The sequence below is a fragment of the Strix aluco genome, chromosome W (assembly GCF_031877795.1).
Source record: "Strix aluco isolate bStrAlu1 chromosome W, bStrAlu1.hap1, whole genome shotgun sequence".
NCBI lineage: Eukaryota > Metazoa > Chordata > Aves > Strigiformes > Strigidae > Strix > Strix aluco.
Genome location: NC_133970.1, coordinates 20,501,604 through 20,521,872, shown reverse-complemented (window position 1 = coordinate 20,521,872; position 20,269 = coordinate 20,501,604). Strand labels below are relative to the sequence as shown.

General features: G+C 39.8%; 1 protein-coding gene across 1 annotated transcript in view; it reads right to left on the bottom strand.

Moving 5' to 3' along the window:
- The window catches only part of LOC141917774 (potassium/sodium hyperpolarization-activated cyclic nucleotide-gated channel 1-like), a 306,083-nt gene that overhangs the window by 262,578 nt on the left and 23,236 nt on the right, over positions 1–20,269 (bottom strand). The window contains exon 2 of the mRNA XM_074811266.1: positions 11,683–12,106. Coding sequence (XP_074667367.1) covers positions 11,683–12,106 — 424 coding nt within the window. The remainder of the gene's footprint in view (positions 1–11,682; positions 12,107–20,269) is intronic.

Genomic DNA, 20,269 nt, shown 5'->3' with positions numbered 1-20,269 from the left:
ATTAAATGCTTCCTGTAGCCAAATGTTAGGAAAAGTTAAAATTGTTCATACCCAGCTTCTACCTGTACCCTTTAATAATTTGTTTTTCCTGTATAATTTGTTCTTCATCTTTCAATTAGTAATGATGCCCTGTAAGGGCATCTTGTTGCTTTCTTAAAAAAAAAAAAAGTATTAGATATTATTACAGTGGATTACAAATCTCCCATTATACTCCCATCAGGGCATATTTTACCATGTAGACTAGCAACCCAACTTCAAATTTGTCTTCTAAAACTTTATTTTAAAAGTAAGTCTATTTAAGACAGCATAAAATGGCCATAATGTATCCCTAACAATCTCTAAATATGACTTGATCTAGCAGCTATATAAAGAGAATACCAAGACAAATTAAAATTTGGGCGCAAATCTAAGGTATTTATTCAACTGACTTCTTTACATGCAAAAATCTATTGGTATTATGCAAACAAACAGAGAGGGGAAAGATCTTACAGGGCATTAGTGACAAGCTGAGAATATCTTTTAGTTAAATTACTGTTGATGAGTAATTTAGAAGTAAAACAATCATTCTGAACTGGACACAATTAATACAAAGCTGAAAATGCAGAGATACCTCAATGGACTGTGTTTCACCTACAAAGAAAAAACCCTGAAATTGTCATTCTTGTTAAAATACAGTGGAAAAAAATGAAAAATCCAACTCACAGGTTCCCCTTCTGTCTGATCACTGCAGACAACCAAAGGGAGCTTGCAACATGTGCACTCACCACAGGAAGGACTCTGCATTATTGCAGTGTCAGAACAGTGAATCACAATCCAGATCCGGGCCTGCCCAAACAGCTCTTTGGCCATCATCACCTTCTCTGATGGCTCTTCATCTCCAGGGAAAGAGCAGGACAACTTGGTGAGCAGCCATCAGCTCTGTCTTGCAAGAGAACTGAACATCCCCTACCTCCCTTCCCCCTTGACATGCAGTGTATCCATCAGGCCATTACCCTGTGAAAGCCAAGGGAGCTTTTTGCTTGTGTTAAAAGCTTAGGATGGAAAAACAAGAGGCTTTTTTTCCAAATCTGCAACCTTGAGCAATGCATGCAAGCTCTAGCAGGTACAAAGCAAGGAATTATCTCCAGAACAGCTTAAAAAATATTGAACAACAAATTAGACTTTAAAAAATTATTCTTCTAAAAAAACTATGTTACACTTCAGTGTCAAAGACAGGATGACATACTTCTGATAATTTTCAAAACTGATTGACTGTCGTCACCTAGAAATGCTACTGCAGGGGTGAACCCGCCTTCTTGGGTCTATGGTCAAGACTCCCAGAAACAGACCCATTACTATAGAAGCCAGACAAACACTACTATAAAGAAGAAAATGTCTTCCAGCATTTGAGTTCAGGGAAATTTATCTGAGGCTGTGTTCTACATGGTTTATCTCCTAGGGAAAGCATCATCACCACACAATTACTCTATTGGCATATGCACACAAGAAAGGCAGCTCAGTTTGCACAGTCTTAAAAGGGGGTAAAAACATGAAGTGAGAAACTTTACACTTGTAACACTTCCTATTTACTCTGTAGGGAGATGGATTATACCTCCCATGAAAGTGATTATGCTTAGATCATAAAGTAGGAAATTATAAAAGAGAATACCCTATGTCTTGCATTTCAGTAATTGCCTGCTCTACAAATGTGCTGTTCTTTTTCAGCAGTTAGTATTCTATTATTAGGACACCATGGATTATAATGCCTTCTAATTGTCTCTATCGGTTATGTGTATTTTCCTACTGTTGTACAGAATTTAAAAGAGTGAAAAATAAAAACTTGAGGGTATGCTCCATCATCTGTGTCAGTGATATTTCATGGATGTATGCTTTAGCTGCAATGATATATACTTTTCTCAAATAAATAATTTTCATTAAAATAAAGGAAAAAGCACTGGCACAATTGAACACAATTTACCCATCTAATGTTAAAATATGTATAGCTCCATATAAAGAAAAAGGTTTGCATGAAATGAGATCCATTATAATTTCCCATTTGGAACACTACCAATTTAGTAAAGACTGTATTAGGTGTTCTATTTAGCAAAATACAGAGAATAGGCTCCTAAGTTACATAACAAAGAAAAAATATTATTTAACAACACTGAGACTTGCATATCTAAATATTATGAGACTGATTTTTTACTCTTATGAAAATGTTTTGATTCACATGTTCTTTCATATTTTATAATGCTTTATTTTGGAATTTATGTATTATTTATGTATCTTTTCTAACATTTCAGTTCTATACATATAGGCAAATTATATTTAGTAAATGAGAACTACACTATCAAAACATAGTATCAACAGCCTCAACAGTATCAAAGAAACTGCCTTTATGCTCTCTAATTTTAAGTGGAAAAAGAAAAAAACTAGTAGTCAGGGTCAGAGTTTGCAGATAAAATACCTTGTTCTCAACTGCTGTCATAGAGATAGACTATCCATTAGCCAACATCACAATCAAATTAGGGAGTAATACCAGCACTGCAAATCCTACCCAGTAACTAACTGACAGCCAGCACAATTCACAGGCACAAAAGGAACATGTTCCCTTTGGGGAAGTAGGCTGAGCAATCCTCTGCTGCATGCGATTTGACATTTCTAAATTATCAGCTTTGTCCTGGTTTAGCCAGGATAGGGTTAAGTTTCCCCAGCAGTGGGGGGAAGCTCTAGCCGGGTTATTCAGATACCATGCTGAGGTCAGGTCTGGGCGCCAGAGCGCGGGAAGAATCGGTGATCGTGTGGGGTTGGCGCAGCTGGTGCTCTCACTGCTGTATCGGTAGATATCTTGCTCTGTTCATTGTTATTACTGTTATTGTTATTGTTATTGTTGTTGTTTGTTGTGTTGCTATTGCACTGTTGTATTAAACCTTTCCTTATCTCAGCCCGGGGCTTTGTATTTCACTCCCTTTGTGGGGGAGGGGCAGCGGCCATGTGGTCTCAGATCCCGGCAGGGACTAAACCACCACAAGCTTGTATGACTTGAAGTAGGAACACTGTAATAGCCTAGCCCTGATGGAGTACCATGTGCTAGCTCACATCCACACAGATAAGACTGAAATGCACCAATCAAATGCCGGGTGAAACGCGGGTTTTGAGCATGCATAAAACAGCTACATCCAAAATAAGAAAATTCCTCCAACACAAAGAAACTAAAGTAGTTCATCAGTTATTTTGAGTGTTTTCCCTCTACATACAACAGATGTCTTCCTTCTTAAAATTTGGGACCTCTATATCAGACCACATAACCCCAGGGATGAGCCTCCTGCTACAATGAAGCTAGAGAGTTCATCTTCTACCATATCTATGTTGAGCAACGAGTACTTTTAGGTTTTATAATACAAATTGCAAGCAAACAGCATGTTTTTTTTCCCTCTAGATTACACAAGAGGTGGAGATGGTCAGTACATGTCAAGCACACATCACAACAGCTTCATCTGGTAGGGAAGACTGCAGAACAAGGAGGAAGCCCCAAGCAAACCTCGCAGGTGTCTGAGATACAACCCAGCACAAAATGCAAGTCAACTGTGTAAGACAAAAATATGTAAGCAAGTACCTGCACACTAAACAACATGAATAACTCACCATGGTTTGTACATTTACTTAGTCCTGCTAGGGAACACTTCTTGGGGAGAAAAAAAAAGTGCCAAACACCTCAAGGTTTTGATATTCCTCATTGATCCACACAACCTGCCCCAAGCCATAGACTTTATGTAGGAGTACACAAATTCACTAATTTATACATAACAGGGAATTTCCAAGCACGACTTTCCAAAAGAACGCAAAACTTGATTTTCTGTTTCCTTCCTGTAGAAACTGGCAGAAAATAGGAATTTTCTCCTACTTCAATCATCTCAATAGTAGGAAGGCAGAAGTTACAGTACAGAAACTTTGTTGCAGAATTCACAGACTTTGTGGCAGTAAGAGAAGGTGGGCTCTCCTACTTCTTCTTTCCCCCTGAGTTATTTAACCAAATTTCCTCCCCTCACTCACTATGAAGTAGATAACTCATATTTGATTGATGCATCTGTAATAGACAATAAAAAAGTGTATCCTACTTTAAGCTAATTTATTTTTAAAATGCACTCAACCTGTGAGACAAAGTCCTGTTAAAATAAAATTAATAATTCAGTCACTAATGATATGTGTTTTTATCCAACACTACCAAGTACCCACCTAATTCATAATCTCTCCCTTCCCACACAATTCTCCGGTCACTAATCAAAAGGAGAGACACAAAACCTTGACTTCTCACCAGACTATAAGGGAAAGAAAGAGTAGTTTGATTTTGTATAGGGGACAAAAGTAATTTGTATACCTACCACAGAAACAGCAGGCTACTGAAGTAAGAGTCGTCTTCTGTTGTCTAAATAACTAAAGTGTTCTTCTAAAATATTTTTATTTAGGCAACAATAATGACTCAACATCATATACATGTATGTATTTTTGTACTGTTAGCAACAAACAGAACAAGGAGAGGACACCAAGTGGTGATCTGTGATAATTAGGGTTGGTAACATGAAAGCAAAAGATGGAATTCTTAATGCAGGACCTGATTTGGCAAAGCTCTTACACACATACTTAATTTTTAAGCACTTGAATGAGACTTAGCATTCAAGCAAGCTTGTATTTATGACTTTTTCTGGATCAGTATTACTGCAATTATCAGAAATAAATTAGTAGGAAGTAGAATAAGACATGTCTGTGTGATATACAGAGGGCAGACGTTGCCCTGTTTAGGAGACTGGATGACAGAGTCCCTTGGGAGGCAGTCCTGAAGGGCAAAGGAGTCCAGGAAGGCTGGACATTCTTCAAGAAGGAAATCCTAAAGGTGCACGAGCAGGCCATCCCCATGTGCCAAAAGACGAGCTGGCAAGCTCCTTTCTATAAATACATCAACAAAAGGAGGGCGAAGGAGAATCTCCATCTTTATTGGCTGCAGGGGGAAACATAGTGACACAGGATGAGGAAAAGGCTGAGGTACTTAATGCCTTCTTTGCCTCAGTCTTTAATATTAAGACCAATTGTTCTGGGGGAACCCAGGCCCCCTGAACTGGAAGACAGGGACGGGGAGGAGAACGAAGCCCCCATCATCCAAGGGGAAATGGTTAGAGACCTGCTACACCACTTAGACAAACACAAGTCTATGGGGCCAGATGGGATCCACCCAAGGGTGCTGAGGGAGCTGGCAGAAGTGCTCACCAAGCCGCTCTCAATCATTTAACAGCAGTCCTGGCTAACCAGGGAGGGCCCTGGAAACATTCAAGGTCACGTTGGACAGGGCTCTGAGAAACCTGACCTAGATGAAGATGTCCCTGATCATTGCAGGGGGGGTTGGACTAGATGACCATTAAAATTCCCTTTTAACCTCAAAGATTCTATGATTCTATGATTCTATGATTCTATGACCAGAGGTTAGCAAATGTGACTCCCATCTACAAGAAGGGACGGAAGGAGGATCTGGGGAACTACAAGGCCTGTCAGTCTGACCTTGGTGCCAGGGAGGTTATGGAGCAGATCACCTTGAGTGTCATCACACGGCACGTATAGCACAACTAGGTGATCAGACCCAGTCACATGGGTTTATGAAAGGCAGATCCTTCTCGACTAACTTGATCTCCTTCTATGACAAGGTGACCTTCTTAGTGGATGAGGGAAAGGCTGTGGATGTTGCTTATCTTGACTTCAGTAAAGCCTTTGACACCATTTCCCACAGCATTCTCCTGGAGAAACTAGCTGCTCATGGCTTGGATGGGCGTCCCCTTCGCTGGGTAAAAAAATGGCTGGATGGTCAGGCCCAAAGAGTTGTGGTGAATGGAGTTAAATCCAGTTGGCAGCCGGTCACAAGTGGTGTTCCCCATGGCTCAGTATTGGGGCCAGTTCTGTTTAATATCTTTATCAATGGTCTGGATGAGGGGATCAAGTGCACCCTCAAGTAAGTTTGCAGATGACACCAAGTTGGGCAAGAGTATTGATATGCTTGAGGATAGAAAGGGTCTACAGAGGGATCTGGACAGGCTGGATCAATGGGACAGGGCCAATTGTATGAGATTCAACAAGGCTAAGTGCCAGGTCCTGCACATGGGTCATAACAACCCCATGCAATGCTACAGGCTTGGGGAGAGGTAGCTGGAAAGTTGCCAGGTGGAAAAGGCCCTGAGGTTGTTGGTCCACAGCCGGCTGAATATGAGCCAGCAGTGTGCCCATGTGGCCAAGAAGGCCAAGAGCATCCTGGCTTGTATCAGAAATAGTGTGGCCAGAAGGACTAGGGAAGTGATTGTCCCCCCTCACTGGCGAGGCCGCACCTCGAATAGTGTGTTCAGCTTTGGGCCCCTCACTACAAGAAAGACATTTGAGGTGCTGGAGTGTGTCCAAAGAAGAGCAATGAAGTTGGTGAAGGGCCTAGAGAATAAGTCTTGTGAGGAGCGACTGAGGGAACTGGGGTTGTTTAGTCTGCAGAGGAGGCTCAGGGGAGACCTTATCACTCTCTACAACTACCTGAAAGGAGGTTGTAGCAAGGTACGTGTCAGTCTCTTTTCCCAAGTAATAAGTGATAGGATAAGAAGAAACAGTCTCAAGTTATGTCAGGGGAGGTTTAGACTGGATATTAGGAAAAATTTCTTCACTGAAAGGGTTGTCAAGTATTGGGACAGGCTGCCCAGGATAGTGGTTGAGTCACCATCCCTGGAGGTATTTAAAAGATGTGTAGAGACATGTTTTAGTGGTGGGCTTGGCAGTGTTAGGTTAACGGTTGGACTCTATGATCTTAATGGTCTTTTCCAACCTAAATGATTCTATGATTCTATGTTCAGAAGTTCATAGAATCATAGAATAGTTTGGGTTGGAAGGGACCTTTAAAGGTCATCCAGTCCAACCTCCCCTGCAATGAACAGGGACATCTTCAACTAGACCAGGTTGTTCAGAGCCCCATCCAACCTGACCTTGAATGTTTCCAGGGACAGGGCATCTACAACCTCTCTGGGCAACCTGCTGCAGTGTTTCACCACCCTCAGAGTAAAAAATTTCTTCCTTGTCTGAATCTCCCCTTTTTTAGTTTAAAACCTTTACCCCTTGTCCTATCACTACAGGCCCTACTAAAAACTCTGTCCCCATCTTTCTTAGAAGCCCCTTTTAAGTTTTAAAAGGCCACAATAAGGTCTCCCTGGAGCCTTCTCTTCTCCAGGCTGAACAACCCCAACTCTCTCAGCCTTTCCCTCGGATCATTTTTGTGGCTCTCTGCTGGACCTGCTCTAACAGGTCCACGTCTTTCCTGTGCTGAGGATTCCAGAGCTGGATGCAGTACTCCAGGTAGGGTCTCACCAGAGCAGAGGGACAGAATCACCTCCCTCAACCTGCTGGCTACGCTTCTTTTAATGCAGCCCTGAATACTGTTGGCTTTCCAGGCTGCAAGCGCACATTGCCGGCTCATGTCCACCTTTTCATCCACCAGTACCCCCAAGTCCTTCTCCACAGTCCTTTGTCTCCCAGCCTGTATTGATACTGGGGGTTGCCCCAACCCAGGTGCAGGCCCTTGCACTTGGCCTTGTTGAACCTCATGAGGTTCACATGGGCCCACTTCTTGAGCTTGTCCAGGTCCCTTTGAATGGCATCCCGTCCCTCAGGCATGTCAACCGCACCACTCAGCATGGTGTCATCAAGTTCTGGGAATATGTTTCATTAAACACTTGAGCTTTAGCAATAGCTAGAATGGATATTAATGCTTCTGTAGGTTCATAAGCCTTGAAAAGGTTTGGCAAATTGAAAAACAGATTTCAGTACAAATCAAACCAAAATAAGACATGGATGCAGTTTACAATTATTACATATTTTGCTAAATGATTTTTTGCAGAACATAACCTTTTTTGCACATCTTGCAATAAGCATTCAGTCACTTTAAAATTTGTTCTAATTCTAAATAATCAGGCATCTCAGAATGAGAAAGACTTAGGGTACAGTTTTAGAAGTACCACTTTTATTTATTCATACATCTACTAGATCTTGTCCTGTGATTAGAATAGCTTTAAGCACAGCTATTAAAGTCTGGGTTTTAAGCAGGTTTTAGAAAAATACTGTTATTTGAAAGAATCAGTAAATTTATATTATAGGCAAATGTAAAGCAAAGTGGCATATCATTTGACATCTCTTTACTGAAACAAAAAAAAAGAAAAATTAATATTTAAGAATGTAAATTAGTTGATTGTAACAATGTATTTATTCCTAATTGTTCATATCTTAATTTTAATTGTTCAGTTATCTATGAGCATTGGTAACTAAGAATAACTTACTAGTTGCATGCAAACCTATGTAAAATGTTCAGGGGTCATCAGTTTAAGCAGTCTCAGTCTCTTTTCTAAGTATTTTACAAAAAAGAATTATGAATTTGATAATTCAACATTCTATAATTATTTTATCTCAAGCAAACATTTTCTTCTATGGCTTTGGTTTGAAGTTAACTACTGTCTAATTCTCTGCATATTCACTTCCTGATCATGTCAGGAATATGTTATTGGTTCTCTCATACTGTATTCTCTGAATTTAATAAAGTTAAAGTAAATACGATTTAGGAGCAATACTTCCTGTCTGGTATTTTTAGGAACCTATGCTAAAAAAATAAATAAATCCAAAACAAACCCACTGTAAGAAATTATTGCAAAAGTATAATTTCTGCAATCAGCAATTTAATAATAAATTTTTGCTTGCATGTTATATTATTTAATTTTGTTTAAATAAGTATATGATCTATTTGTCAATGTCTGGGTTGTAAAAGACTGGCATATTAGTTATTGTAGCTAAAACCAGTTTTAGGACAATGTGAATTTGCAAATTCAGTAAATTAATTCCTGCCAACATATCTCCTGTCCCCTTGTTTAAGTGTTTCTTCTCATTTCCACTGAATCATTAATTTGGATAAATTATTAACATCAGACTTATATTAATATATCTGTCAGATTTCATATATACCTCATCACAGGCTATAGCTCTTTTCCCTCATAACAGTTAGGGAGAAAGCTTCTACAATGCATACATTATTTACCTCAATATTACTCTATGTGGCTGTTAGCAGCTTGATCCCGATTTAACTGATTTAAAGAATGTGAAAATAAAGAAAAGGAACCATGTTTCACTAGTATCATATAAAAATCTTTTAAATCTTTGCTGCTTCTCTCCCACATTTGCCTACTACTCTTAACGTTCAGGATACTAACCAACTGAATTCCAGGTATGTGATACTAAAAAAGGAGAAGGTCAAACAATTTAAAATCGTCTTTTGTGTTTGAGGATGTATAAATATCTCAGTGGGTTGAAAACCTTATTATACACCATGGTTTGTTCATTAATCAGTTTTCCAGGAAGTATCCTCTTGGTGGTTTATGAAGAATGAGTTTGCTGACTGTCCTTTCAATATTTTTTACATAATGCTCATTATTCTGGATCCAAATACATAGTATTTCAGATTTATCTGCACCACATTTAAAACCAACATGTCAGCCCATATGCAAAAACATTAAATCTTTTTAACCACACACAAACAGGCGCTAGTTCTGTGTCATAAAAATTAGTTAACAGTTGCTCTGCTGTGCATGTGCAAACACACACAATGCAGAAAAGATTACTATCAGCAGGAAAGGTCTCACTGACTACCCCTATGAGATCATCCAACTATTGTTTCCTAATTCAGCAAAGTTCATCCCTAGCCAGTTTTGTTGTTTTAAAACATTACAGTGCTATAACATACAATTGCTCCAAATTGGTAATGAATCACTGTGCAGAACAGTTTCACACTCTACATTCAAAATAATAATCAACTACTGCAATAACAGAAGCCAAATATGAAAATCCATGACCACCTTCATTTCTGATCTCTATAAGATGCTAAAGAAAAGATTAAATTTTCTTTTTGCACACATTTCATTTTGGGATTTATCAAAACTTGATTCAGTCTACATATTCATCACTGTTCCCACATGTTCTCACAGTCATCAGAACTCTTTTTTAAAAGCAGCCAACAAGCTTTTTGCTGCTTTATTGCAGGCTCAAAAACAAAAAAATATTTCAGATCCTCTTTCACCTTCCTGAGAACATCCAGGAAGCTCTATAATGTGCTATCAAACACAAAAAGAGGGACTTCTTTTCAATACTTGCCAAATAAAGTATCACACAAGAAATATTTCACAAGTTTTACCAGTGGAATCAAAGGTGAAGAAGTTGCAATCAAGCAGTCTGGAGACACCAGCAGCCATTAGCTATAGATTACATGAACCAAACACCAGCTATTGCTGGTTTGGACCACATCTTCTGGTCACTTCTAGTCCCACTTAGTGCTCAATTCAACTACTTCTGATTTAGAATTCCTGATTTATTTTTGACAACAGACAGGAGGGGGAAAAAAAAGTATTACTTTCTCTGCTTAGTAGGGCTTTATAGTGGCAAGCTATTAACTCAAGCTGCCAGAAAATAATGTCATTGAATGCATTTCAGAAGGTTATCTCTCTGTAAAACACAGAGACAAAAGCACAGCTTTATGGTAAAACTGCAAGATATGCTTAATCATTTGCCTTAGTTAAACTGAGTACAGTATACTTAGTATCATCCAGCATCATGACATTTTTAAATATAATCTGACATTATTTGTGGGATGGCTTTGCATTTAGGTTTCTATTAATCTGGAAAGTGAACATAATACTTTAAAAGGTAGATAACCAGCAGAAAAAGCACCAGAAATAGTACCAAGTAATCCTTCAATATTCATTTAATTACATAAATCTTTCTTAAAATAGGTGAATAAACTTATGCAAATCTATTTTAACAGTGTTTCTGTGAAGATGCTTCACAAAATAATTCTCATTACACTTGTTGTAAGAAAGGTTTAGAAAACAGCAGTTATTTTTCCTATGTTTTTAGTACTTCCTTTTAAAACATATTATGATATTTAGAGCTACAGAAATGGGGACAGGCAAGAAATTAAATGACTGAATCATGTGATGCGATGTGCCAAAGCATTAAACACTTCCTAGCTATGAGCATGCCAAATTAGGGAATGCCATAATTTCCTGGAAACGTCACCATGCCAAATTGGCAGACAGCATAAGGTCACGTCTAGAAATAGTGGAGTTGACAGTTTAGAAGAAAATGATGCAAAATTTGAACTACCCATTTTGTATGAAGGTCAGCATTCAATTCAGCCTACATACAGACTTCAAACAATGAGCGTTCTAGGAAATGTACTCAATTCTAAATCATTTCAATTTCTCCTAAAATAGAAAACTATGAACATGTATTTTAAGTTCTCTGTGATTACAAGAGTATTAACTTCATATATCTAAGTGCTAGTCACCAAACTCAAATGCAGATTTAGATGGTTGCTAAAATTTCTAATATTCTCAAAAGGAGCCCATCCATGCTCATTGTGCTGATGGTCCCAAACATATTTTTGGTATCTGTGGTTAGCAGACAGAAGATGGTTACTCCTTTCTGCTTTTTTCCAACAAGGCTTTTCTACTAGCACCTGTATGTAATTGCACTAACTGGAGAGTAAAAACTCTTTATTCCATTCTGGTTTGTGTGTAGCTCTTCATAGAGACCTGAATAGTTTTTGTAGGAATAAGATCTTAGCGAATGATGGCATAACCATATAAATCTTACCTCTTCCCACTGGTGTATGTATCTAATCAGTCTTGAAAGGCGTAATAAACGTAACAGGCTGAGGATTTTTGTAAATCTCACTATACGAAGTGCTCTTGCTGTCTTGTAAACCTCCGAATCCATTCCTTTTTCTACAATGAGAAAGATATAATCCACTGGTATTGATGAGATGAAGTCAACCACAAACCAGCTTTTTAAGTAATTCCTCTTAATGATTTTAGGGTCCAGTATTATTTCAGAGCTGTCTTCATTTACAGTCCCAGTTCTAAAATTCATGATCAAGTCCAATAGAAAAACAGTGTCTGATGCCACATTGAAAATAATCCATGGTGTTGTTGTTTGTTCTGTGAAAAATGTGATTCCAACTGGTATAATGACAAGGTTTCCAACCATCATTATGAGCATGATTAAGTCCCAGTAAAACCTAAAAAAAGGAAGAAATAGAATGGTTGATGTAATGTGGTCTCTATCATGCCTTTTCTTCACCTCAAGCACATTTCTGGTTCTATACAAATTAATTACAGTACTGAAACTCAGTGTCACTTTTGCCCAATTGAGGTTAGTAATTATACTATGGTTTTGTATAGAGATACAACATATATGAGGATGCTTAAACATTTTGTTAATGCTAAGTAAACTCTCATTGTTTTATCTCATTCAATATATTCAGAGTCAGTAGAGAAGACATAGTAATTAATACATTTCATTATGTGTTTTCACAGAATCACAGATTCACAAAATCATCAAGGTTGCAAAAGACCTTGAAGATCATCTAGTCCAACCATTAACCTAACACTGACAGATCCCAACTACACCATATCCCTCAGCGCTATGTCAACCCGACTCTTAAACACCTCCAGGGATGGGGACTCCACCGCTGCCCTGGGCAGCCCATTCCAATGTAAAGAAATGCTTCCTAATATCCAGTCTAAACCTTCCCTGGAGCAACTTGAGGCCATTCCCCCTTGTCATATCAATTATTGTTACTTGGTTAAAGAGACTCATCCCCAGCTTTCTGCAACCTCCTTTCAGGTAGCTGTAGAGGGCGATGAGGTCTCCCCTCAGCCTCCTCTTCTCCAGACTAAACAACCCCAGTTCCCTCAGCCGCTCCTCGTACGACATGTGCTCCAGACCCTGCACCAGCTTCGTTGCCCTTCTTTGGACACGCTCGAGTAATTCAATGTCCTTTTTGTAGTGAGGGGCCCAAAACTGAACACAGTCATCGAGGTGCGGCCTCACCAGTGCCGAGTACAGGGGTAAGATCCCTTCCCTGTCCCTGCTGGCCACGCTATTTCTGATACAAGCCAGGATACCATTGGCCTTCTTGGCCACCTGGGCACACTGCTGTTTCATGTTCAGCCGGCTGTCAATCAACACCCCCAGGTCCCTCTCTGACTGGCAGCTCTCCAGCCACTCCTCCCCAAGCCTGTAGGGCTGCTGGGGGTTGTTGTGGCCCAAGTGCAGCACCCAGCATTTGGCCTTGCTGAAACTCCTGAAGTTGGCTTTAGCCCATCGCTCCAGCCTGTCCAGATCTCTCTGCAGAGCCTCCCTACCCTTGAGCAGATCAACACTCCCACCCAACTTGGTGTCATCTGCAAACTTACTGAGGGTGCACTCGATCCCCTCATCTAGATCATCAATAAAGATGTTAAACAGGAGTGGCTCCAAAACCGAGCCCTGGGGGACACCACTCGTGACCGGCCACCAACCGGATTTAACTCCATTCACCACAACTCTTTGGGCCCGACCATCCAGCCAGTTTTTTACCCAGTGAAGTGTGTGCCCATCCAAGCCACAAGCAGCCAGTTTCACCAGGAGAATGCTGTGGGAAATGGTGTCAAAGGCCTTATTAAAGTCAAGGTAGACAACATCCACAGCCTTTCCCTCATCCAATAAGCAGGTTGCCCTGTCATAGAAGGAGATCAGGTTTGTCAAGCAGGACCTGCCTTTCATAAACCCATGCTGACTGGGCCTGATCATCTGGTTGTCCCGCATGTGTTGTGTGATGGTACTCAGGATGAGCTGCTCCATCAGCTTCCTGGGCACAAGAATTTCCTTCTCAAGAATATGTATCTAGGATAAAGACAGTACCATGGCTTATCACTCCATGGCATCTGAAAGGTATGCATGTGTGGCACTCAGTAGACTTCTCCAGACTCCTGTCAAAACCTAGTTTTAGTTATATAAACACACTAATGTGTCTGGTACCAATCACAAGTGCTTCAGCAATTAAATTTTTTTTTAAGTCTTCTATGAAAATGGAAACCCAAATATTTAATAGATAACATATTAAATGTAAGTACCTCTTTGCAAATGTGCTCATACCATTACAGTGCTGGAATAAAATTATAAGAAGAGAAAAAAAAGCACTGAAGCAAAAAACAGAAACAAAAATTAGATAAGATCAAAACCTTCATCCACTTTTACAATCTGAATTAAACTTACATGCATTTTTACAACCTGATAGTCTTCTTTCAGAGCTAGCTAAGAAGTCTGGACAATAATAGTTGCAACTTCCATAGTATAAAATGGATACTGCATTTCACTATTTTGTTCCAGAAGTATCTAAAGGCTCCCCCCTGAATGCTGCTAACAGTCCTTGATACAGATGGTAGAGAGCCAGACTCATAACTTTAGTATCTACTATAGAAACGGTGCATAAACCCACCTATCACATAGAACATCCATCCATCCTGATAGAAGATTTCCAGGGGAAGGTAATATATACCCAACAGTTTTTACGAAAATTATGATAACTCCTTGTGAGGAACTGAAGGAGTTAATGCCTCAAACATTCATCAGCGTGGAAAGCCTCAAGGACAAGTTGTGGCCTTTGTGGATAGTTTAAGGAATGAACAATCTGCCTAAGGAAGAGCAGAGTGCATCGAAGGGTGCACAGCTCCACTCCCTTGCAGTTATATTGCCAAGTTCCCTAGATAAGCCTGAAAGGGGGAAAACGTAGACTGAGTAAAACTGTATGTTTGGGTTAATGACTACACTTTAATTTAGGAGCTTGATAAATAATGTAGGTCTTGCTAATGACTACAGCCTTGAAGAAGAGCTAAAAGATTGATAAGAGGGAAACACCCTGCACCAGATAGAGACAAAGGCTGTATGGTTGCCATAGAAGCAAAAACTGGAGTAAAGGTAAAGATGGTAGGGGGAGATCGCAACCACCAACTCAGTTGGACGAAAGGGTTAATGCACCCTATCCCCCCTCAACACATGTGCAGAACCCATGCTCCACCTTTTCCTTGCCTCTCATGCAAATGAGTTAATGGAAAACCCACCTCTCTTTGTCTAGTATGCAAAACAGCCGATAAGATGAACTTAAAATGGTGACAGAAAACTTTGCTGTGTGTGCACCCACCACCCAAGATTACCAGACCTGAGACAACACAGGAACCTGGCTTGGTGATCCAGATTCGTTGACTCTCTTTCTCTCCCTTCCTTTTCTTTCCTTTCCTTTCTTTTCTTTCTTATAGATTTTTTCAGTTAGAGGCCACATCGCTTACTATCCTTTTCCAAGTTTGAGTTGTTTCTACTGAAAGTAAAAAAAAAGTTTTAACTGGTCGTTTGGTATCGTTTCACCTTAATTTAACTCAAGGAGATCACAAAACCTCTATGACTCTCTGGGCTACCCAGTCCGGATCGTAACACTCCTGAATGTTAAATTGTCAAAGGAAGTTATTCCTGTTCAGTAAAAGAACTGAAACTGAATCTGAACCTGAGAAAGCCTGAACCCAAAGCATAACCTCTTGTTCTCCTTGAGAACTAATCTAACTCAGTAGTCCTACATTGTGTGGGTGGTTGGGCTAGATGACCTCCTAGAAGAAAGGAGAAGGGAGGGGGAGAGCCGCGCCAGAGCAGACGCTCCCCTGCAGCCCGTGGTGAGAGGGCAGGCCGTCCCCCTGCAGCCCATGGAGGTCACTGGTAGAGCAGACGCCCACCTGCAGCCTGTGGAGGACACCATGCCAGAGCAGGTGACTGTACCTGAAGAAGGCTAGGACTCTGTGGGAAGAAGCCCCTGCTGTTGTAGTTCAACTCTGGGAGGATTGCAACATGTGGGAGGGATCCACAGTGGAGCAGGTCACGAAGGGCTGCAACCCGTGGGAAGGAGTCATGTCAGAGAAAGTTCGTGAAGGACTGCCTCCCATGAGAGAGACACCATACTGGAGCAGGGGAAGAATGTGAAGACGCCTTCCCCTAAGGAGGAAGAAGCGGCGGGACTGACTGCAACCCCCCATTCCCTGCCCCCCTGCGCTGCTTGGGGGGAGGATGTAGAGAAATCGGGAGCAAAGCTGAACCTGGGAAAAAAGGGAGGGGTGGGGGGAAGGTGTCTTTAAGATTTGGTAATGTTTCTCATTGTCCTACTCTGTTTGTTAAGTGTTGTTGTTGTTAGTCTTTGAATTACATTGATGTTCTTTTTCTTCCCCTAAGTATTCTATCTTTTATCCATGACCGTAATGGGTGAATCATCCCTCTCAGTCCTTATCGTGATTCTGGAGTCTTTTGCTTTATTTTCTTCTTCCCATTCCTGAGGAGGAAGAGGTGAGTGAGAGGCTGCATGGTGCTCAGTTGCTCTCTGGGCTCAAACCACGACAATGATCTGCTTAGCTAAACTTGATTTGGAGATGCTCAAAAACCAGTCAATAACTGTTCTCCATGGACTCACTAGACTTTCTAGAAGACCAGAGGTGGCAATAACTCCACAATTATCTGCCTGCTCCAGCCCTCCATTGCAGTGGTGCCCTGGGCAGTGGACACACCACCACCACAGCACTCCAGCACTGACTTCCAGACCACTTGCATCATACCAGCACAAGACTCCTGGCATATGACAAACAGCATCATCTTGGTAAAAGTCCATGGCAATCAACAATAATAATAGTTTAACTGGCCACAATACATTGTTATCGATTTACCAATAAGTAGAAGAAATTGTGTTTGATTTAATAGAATTATAAAATCATAAGAAATATTTAGTAAAATTTTTATTTGTTGTGGTTTGTATTAGCAACCGATTGCTGCTTTAAAATCACCTATACAGTCCCATACCAAGGCCGAAGAGATTGGTCATAATCATTTAGTAGAAATGTTTGGAACCTAGGTAACCAAATACAAACTGATCTGTAAGTTGATTTATAATATATATATATAGGACCAGGAGAATACAAGTAGTTGTCAAAGTCTAGGATTAATAGAAACTTGGGGAAACAACCGTAACAGCTTACAAGTACTTGCCAAGGAAACTGTGTTTGTGTATGAAACTGTGTCCTTGGGAATTGTGTTTGTGTATGAAACTGTGTCCTTGGAAATTGTATATGAAAAGTTCTATATAAGATGGGTGATTTTAGTGCTTGGTGCGCGTTGTTGGTGAGAACACTCCCCTGCGCGCCCGGCCGTCAATAAAGAAGTGTCTGCTTATCTGCATCAAATTGGTGTTGATAAGTTCTTTATTCCGGATTTTCGGTAACACATTTCAGAACCACAAGTTTAGTTTTTGCTAGACTTTCACAGAGCATATAGATTACATTATATTTTGGAGGTAGCTTGTTGTATTCTCCTGTGGTGGTTTGACCTTGGCTAAATGCCAGGTACCCACCAAGTCGCTCTATCACTTCCCCCCCTTCCCCTTTTTTTCTCAACAGGGCAAAGAAAAGAAAGAAAATAAGATAGGAAAAAAAAAAACCAACCCTTGTGGGTAAAACAAAAGCAGTTTTAATATAAGCAAAGCAAAGCAAAGGTCCGTGCCCGGAAGCCAAAAAAAGAAAACAGATTTATTCTCTACTTCCCATGAACAGGCGATGTCGGGCCTTCTCAGGAAGCAGGGCTCCAATACGCGTAGTGGTTGCCTCGGAGGACCAAGGGTGACCCCACCCCCTTCCTCCTTTCTCCCAGCTTTATACTGAGCAGACGTCATATGGTCTGGAATATCCCTTTGGTCAGTTCGGGTCAGCTGTCCTGGTTGTGTCCCCTCCCAAGATCTTGCCCACCCCGTCCCACTGTGGGGGGGGAAATGTCGGAAAGAGCCTTGGTGCTGTGTAAGCACTACTCAGCAGTAGCCACAACACCAGTGTGCTATCAACACCCTGCCAGCTCCCAACATAAAACACAGCACCATGAGGGCTGCTACAGGGGAAAACCAATTCTGGCTCAGCCAGACCCAGTACATCTCCAAATGATCCAGGTCATAAGTTCTCTTTGTTTCAAATTTATCCCTGAAAATATTTCTCAGTTTACAAATTGATGATCTGAGAATATAAATAATTAACTGTAAAACACACTAAAGGGAGAGTGGCATGAGAATTCCCAGTTTTAAAATTCTTTATTCCAAGGTAAACCTACAGAGATTAGGCTTGACTATCATTTGAGAGAATAGATGGCAAGGTACCTTTAACTGGTACTTGGAAATAGCATAAAATAGACTTTTCAAGTAATTTCCCATGTACATTTTCAATCTTACAATAAATGTGAATACTAGTTGCTATGAATATTCCATTTTATCCACTCTGTGGTTTTGCTTAGTATGTGATGGCATTCACCATATCTGTACACTTGCACAAATTTCCAAATTTCTCTTCTCATTTTTTAAATTCATGTAATAGGCTTATTGCTGTGCTAGATTCCCTTTCAATAATCTAGAATTACCATACAGAAGGAACCACTAAATTAATATATCACTGCTACAATGATCTGCAGGTACAATTACCACAACACATTTACAATGCTATTGACTAAAATATTTCACAAAGCTGTCTTGGGAGAATAGGCTTCTACAAGTAATCCTGAAAATGAGTGGAAAACATCTAGGAAATAATCACAAGAGATGTACATGTATCTGAGGCTCACTCCTAAACAAAGCATTGCTTGATTTCAGGTTGACCTTTACATTTAAACAACACAGTGAGTAGTTATGTAACGAAGGCTAACCAAAGCTGCATAAAAACCAGCCACCTAACCAACATAAAATATAATACTGAACCAGGTGATTTTATTTTACAGTAATCCACAAAGGATTGTTATACACTGTGATTATGCAAAACACACTGGAGTTCTTGATGTTCAATGTCAGCAAAAGTTGTGGTAAAGTTAGGGCTTCAGTAATAAAGTAAGATTGAATGCTAAGGACTATGAGATTTTATCAGTTTTGCATTTTGATTTTAGCCCACAATATAATATGATCTGATTAGTTAGTAAGAAAAAGTCTTATTAGATTATGAATCATTTTGCATTTAGAAATGAATCAGACATTTTCTTTTAGGAAAATGTTTCCAAATGTCATTCTGTTGGCCATGCTACATGATATTTTTCTTTCAGGTGAAAAAAAACTAATGTGACTCCCTTTATTGTCCTTTTGTGACCTGTGCAGAGAAAGTAAAACAATGTGTTCCTTGCCTACCAGTTCAGAACATCCTACCATTCATGTAACCAAGAGCAAGCTGAAAAGCTTCATCAGACAGTGCAAGGAGCTGCTATTGAGACACAGAGGTAGCCCTTTGTTTTTAGCATTATCTATTTACTTTTTCTACTTCTCTCACACCCCCCCATGAGGACAGTTATAAATTTAAAACTTACAATCTCAGAGTTCCAGATTTATATAAGATATTATAAAATGTTGACAAAAATCAAGATAAAGATAGGCCTGTGACACAAAATTTTCAGGAATGAGGAAAAAAAATAAGAGCCTGGGGGTAACAACACCTTTCAGAGCTCATAATGAGAAGCAACAACTGACCTTCACACTTTTCTCCCCATCGCAAACAGCCACAGAGCTTACTGTTCCTCTGAATCTCACTCAGTGCAGTTACTACTAGTTGCCATTAACTGAAGATAGAGGTCAACACAGTAATCTGCACTGAATCATTCCTGAAACTTTTTCAATGCTTCTAAATGACTCAGAGGTTTACTATCTCTAGGTGAAAAAAAGGCAAGGATGAAAAAGTATAAAAAGACAGTTTTAAGACATATTTTTTCTACATTTTAAAGAAACATTTTATACAGAAATAATAAAAAAACCACACTAATTATTACTTTGGTATTTTCATATAAAACTTGTTGGATTCATAGCCCTCTCAGTGATATTTTCACTCATAATTTATCTACTATATGTTCAAAACTTATGGTAATAATGGTGCTTTTTACAGCTCTGGAAAACGGTGTTGAAGCATTAGTGGTTTATTTATTGCTACAGGCTGTCCTGGGTAGGATGAACAATCTGTTCAAAATGACTGCCTACCCAAGAAGCGATAAAGAACTACTTAGTATTAATTAATCAATGTTTGTACCAAGCTTAATAATGTAAGGCACTATGAATTTTAGCAGGCATTTTATTTTCCACTTTATATATCCAACCCAGAGAAAAGTGGGTCTTGAAGAAAGAAATTTCAGCTCTAAGTTAATTTGCTGTATATACAACAGTGTAAAAACTCATTCAGATTTGCTTTCTTTATTATTTCCTGGTAGCTGCCCATTGACACAGCAGTCTCAGTGTCCTTGAAGCAGTGTATTTTGATATATGATTATCCTTACCGTACACCCATACTGACCCAGCAGAAGTTTTCAGTCATGTCTCAAACCACACATC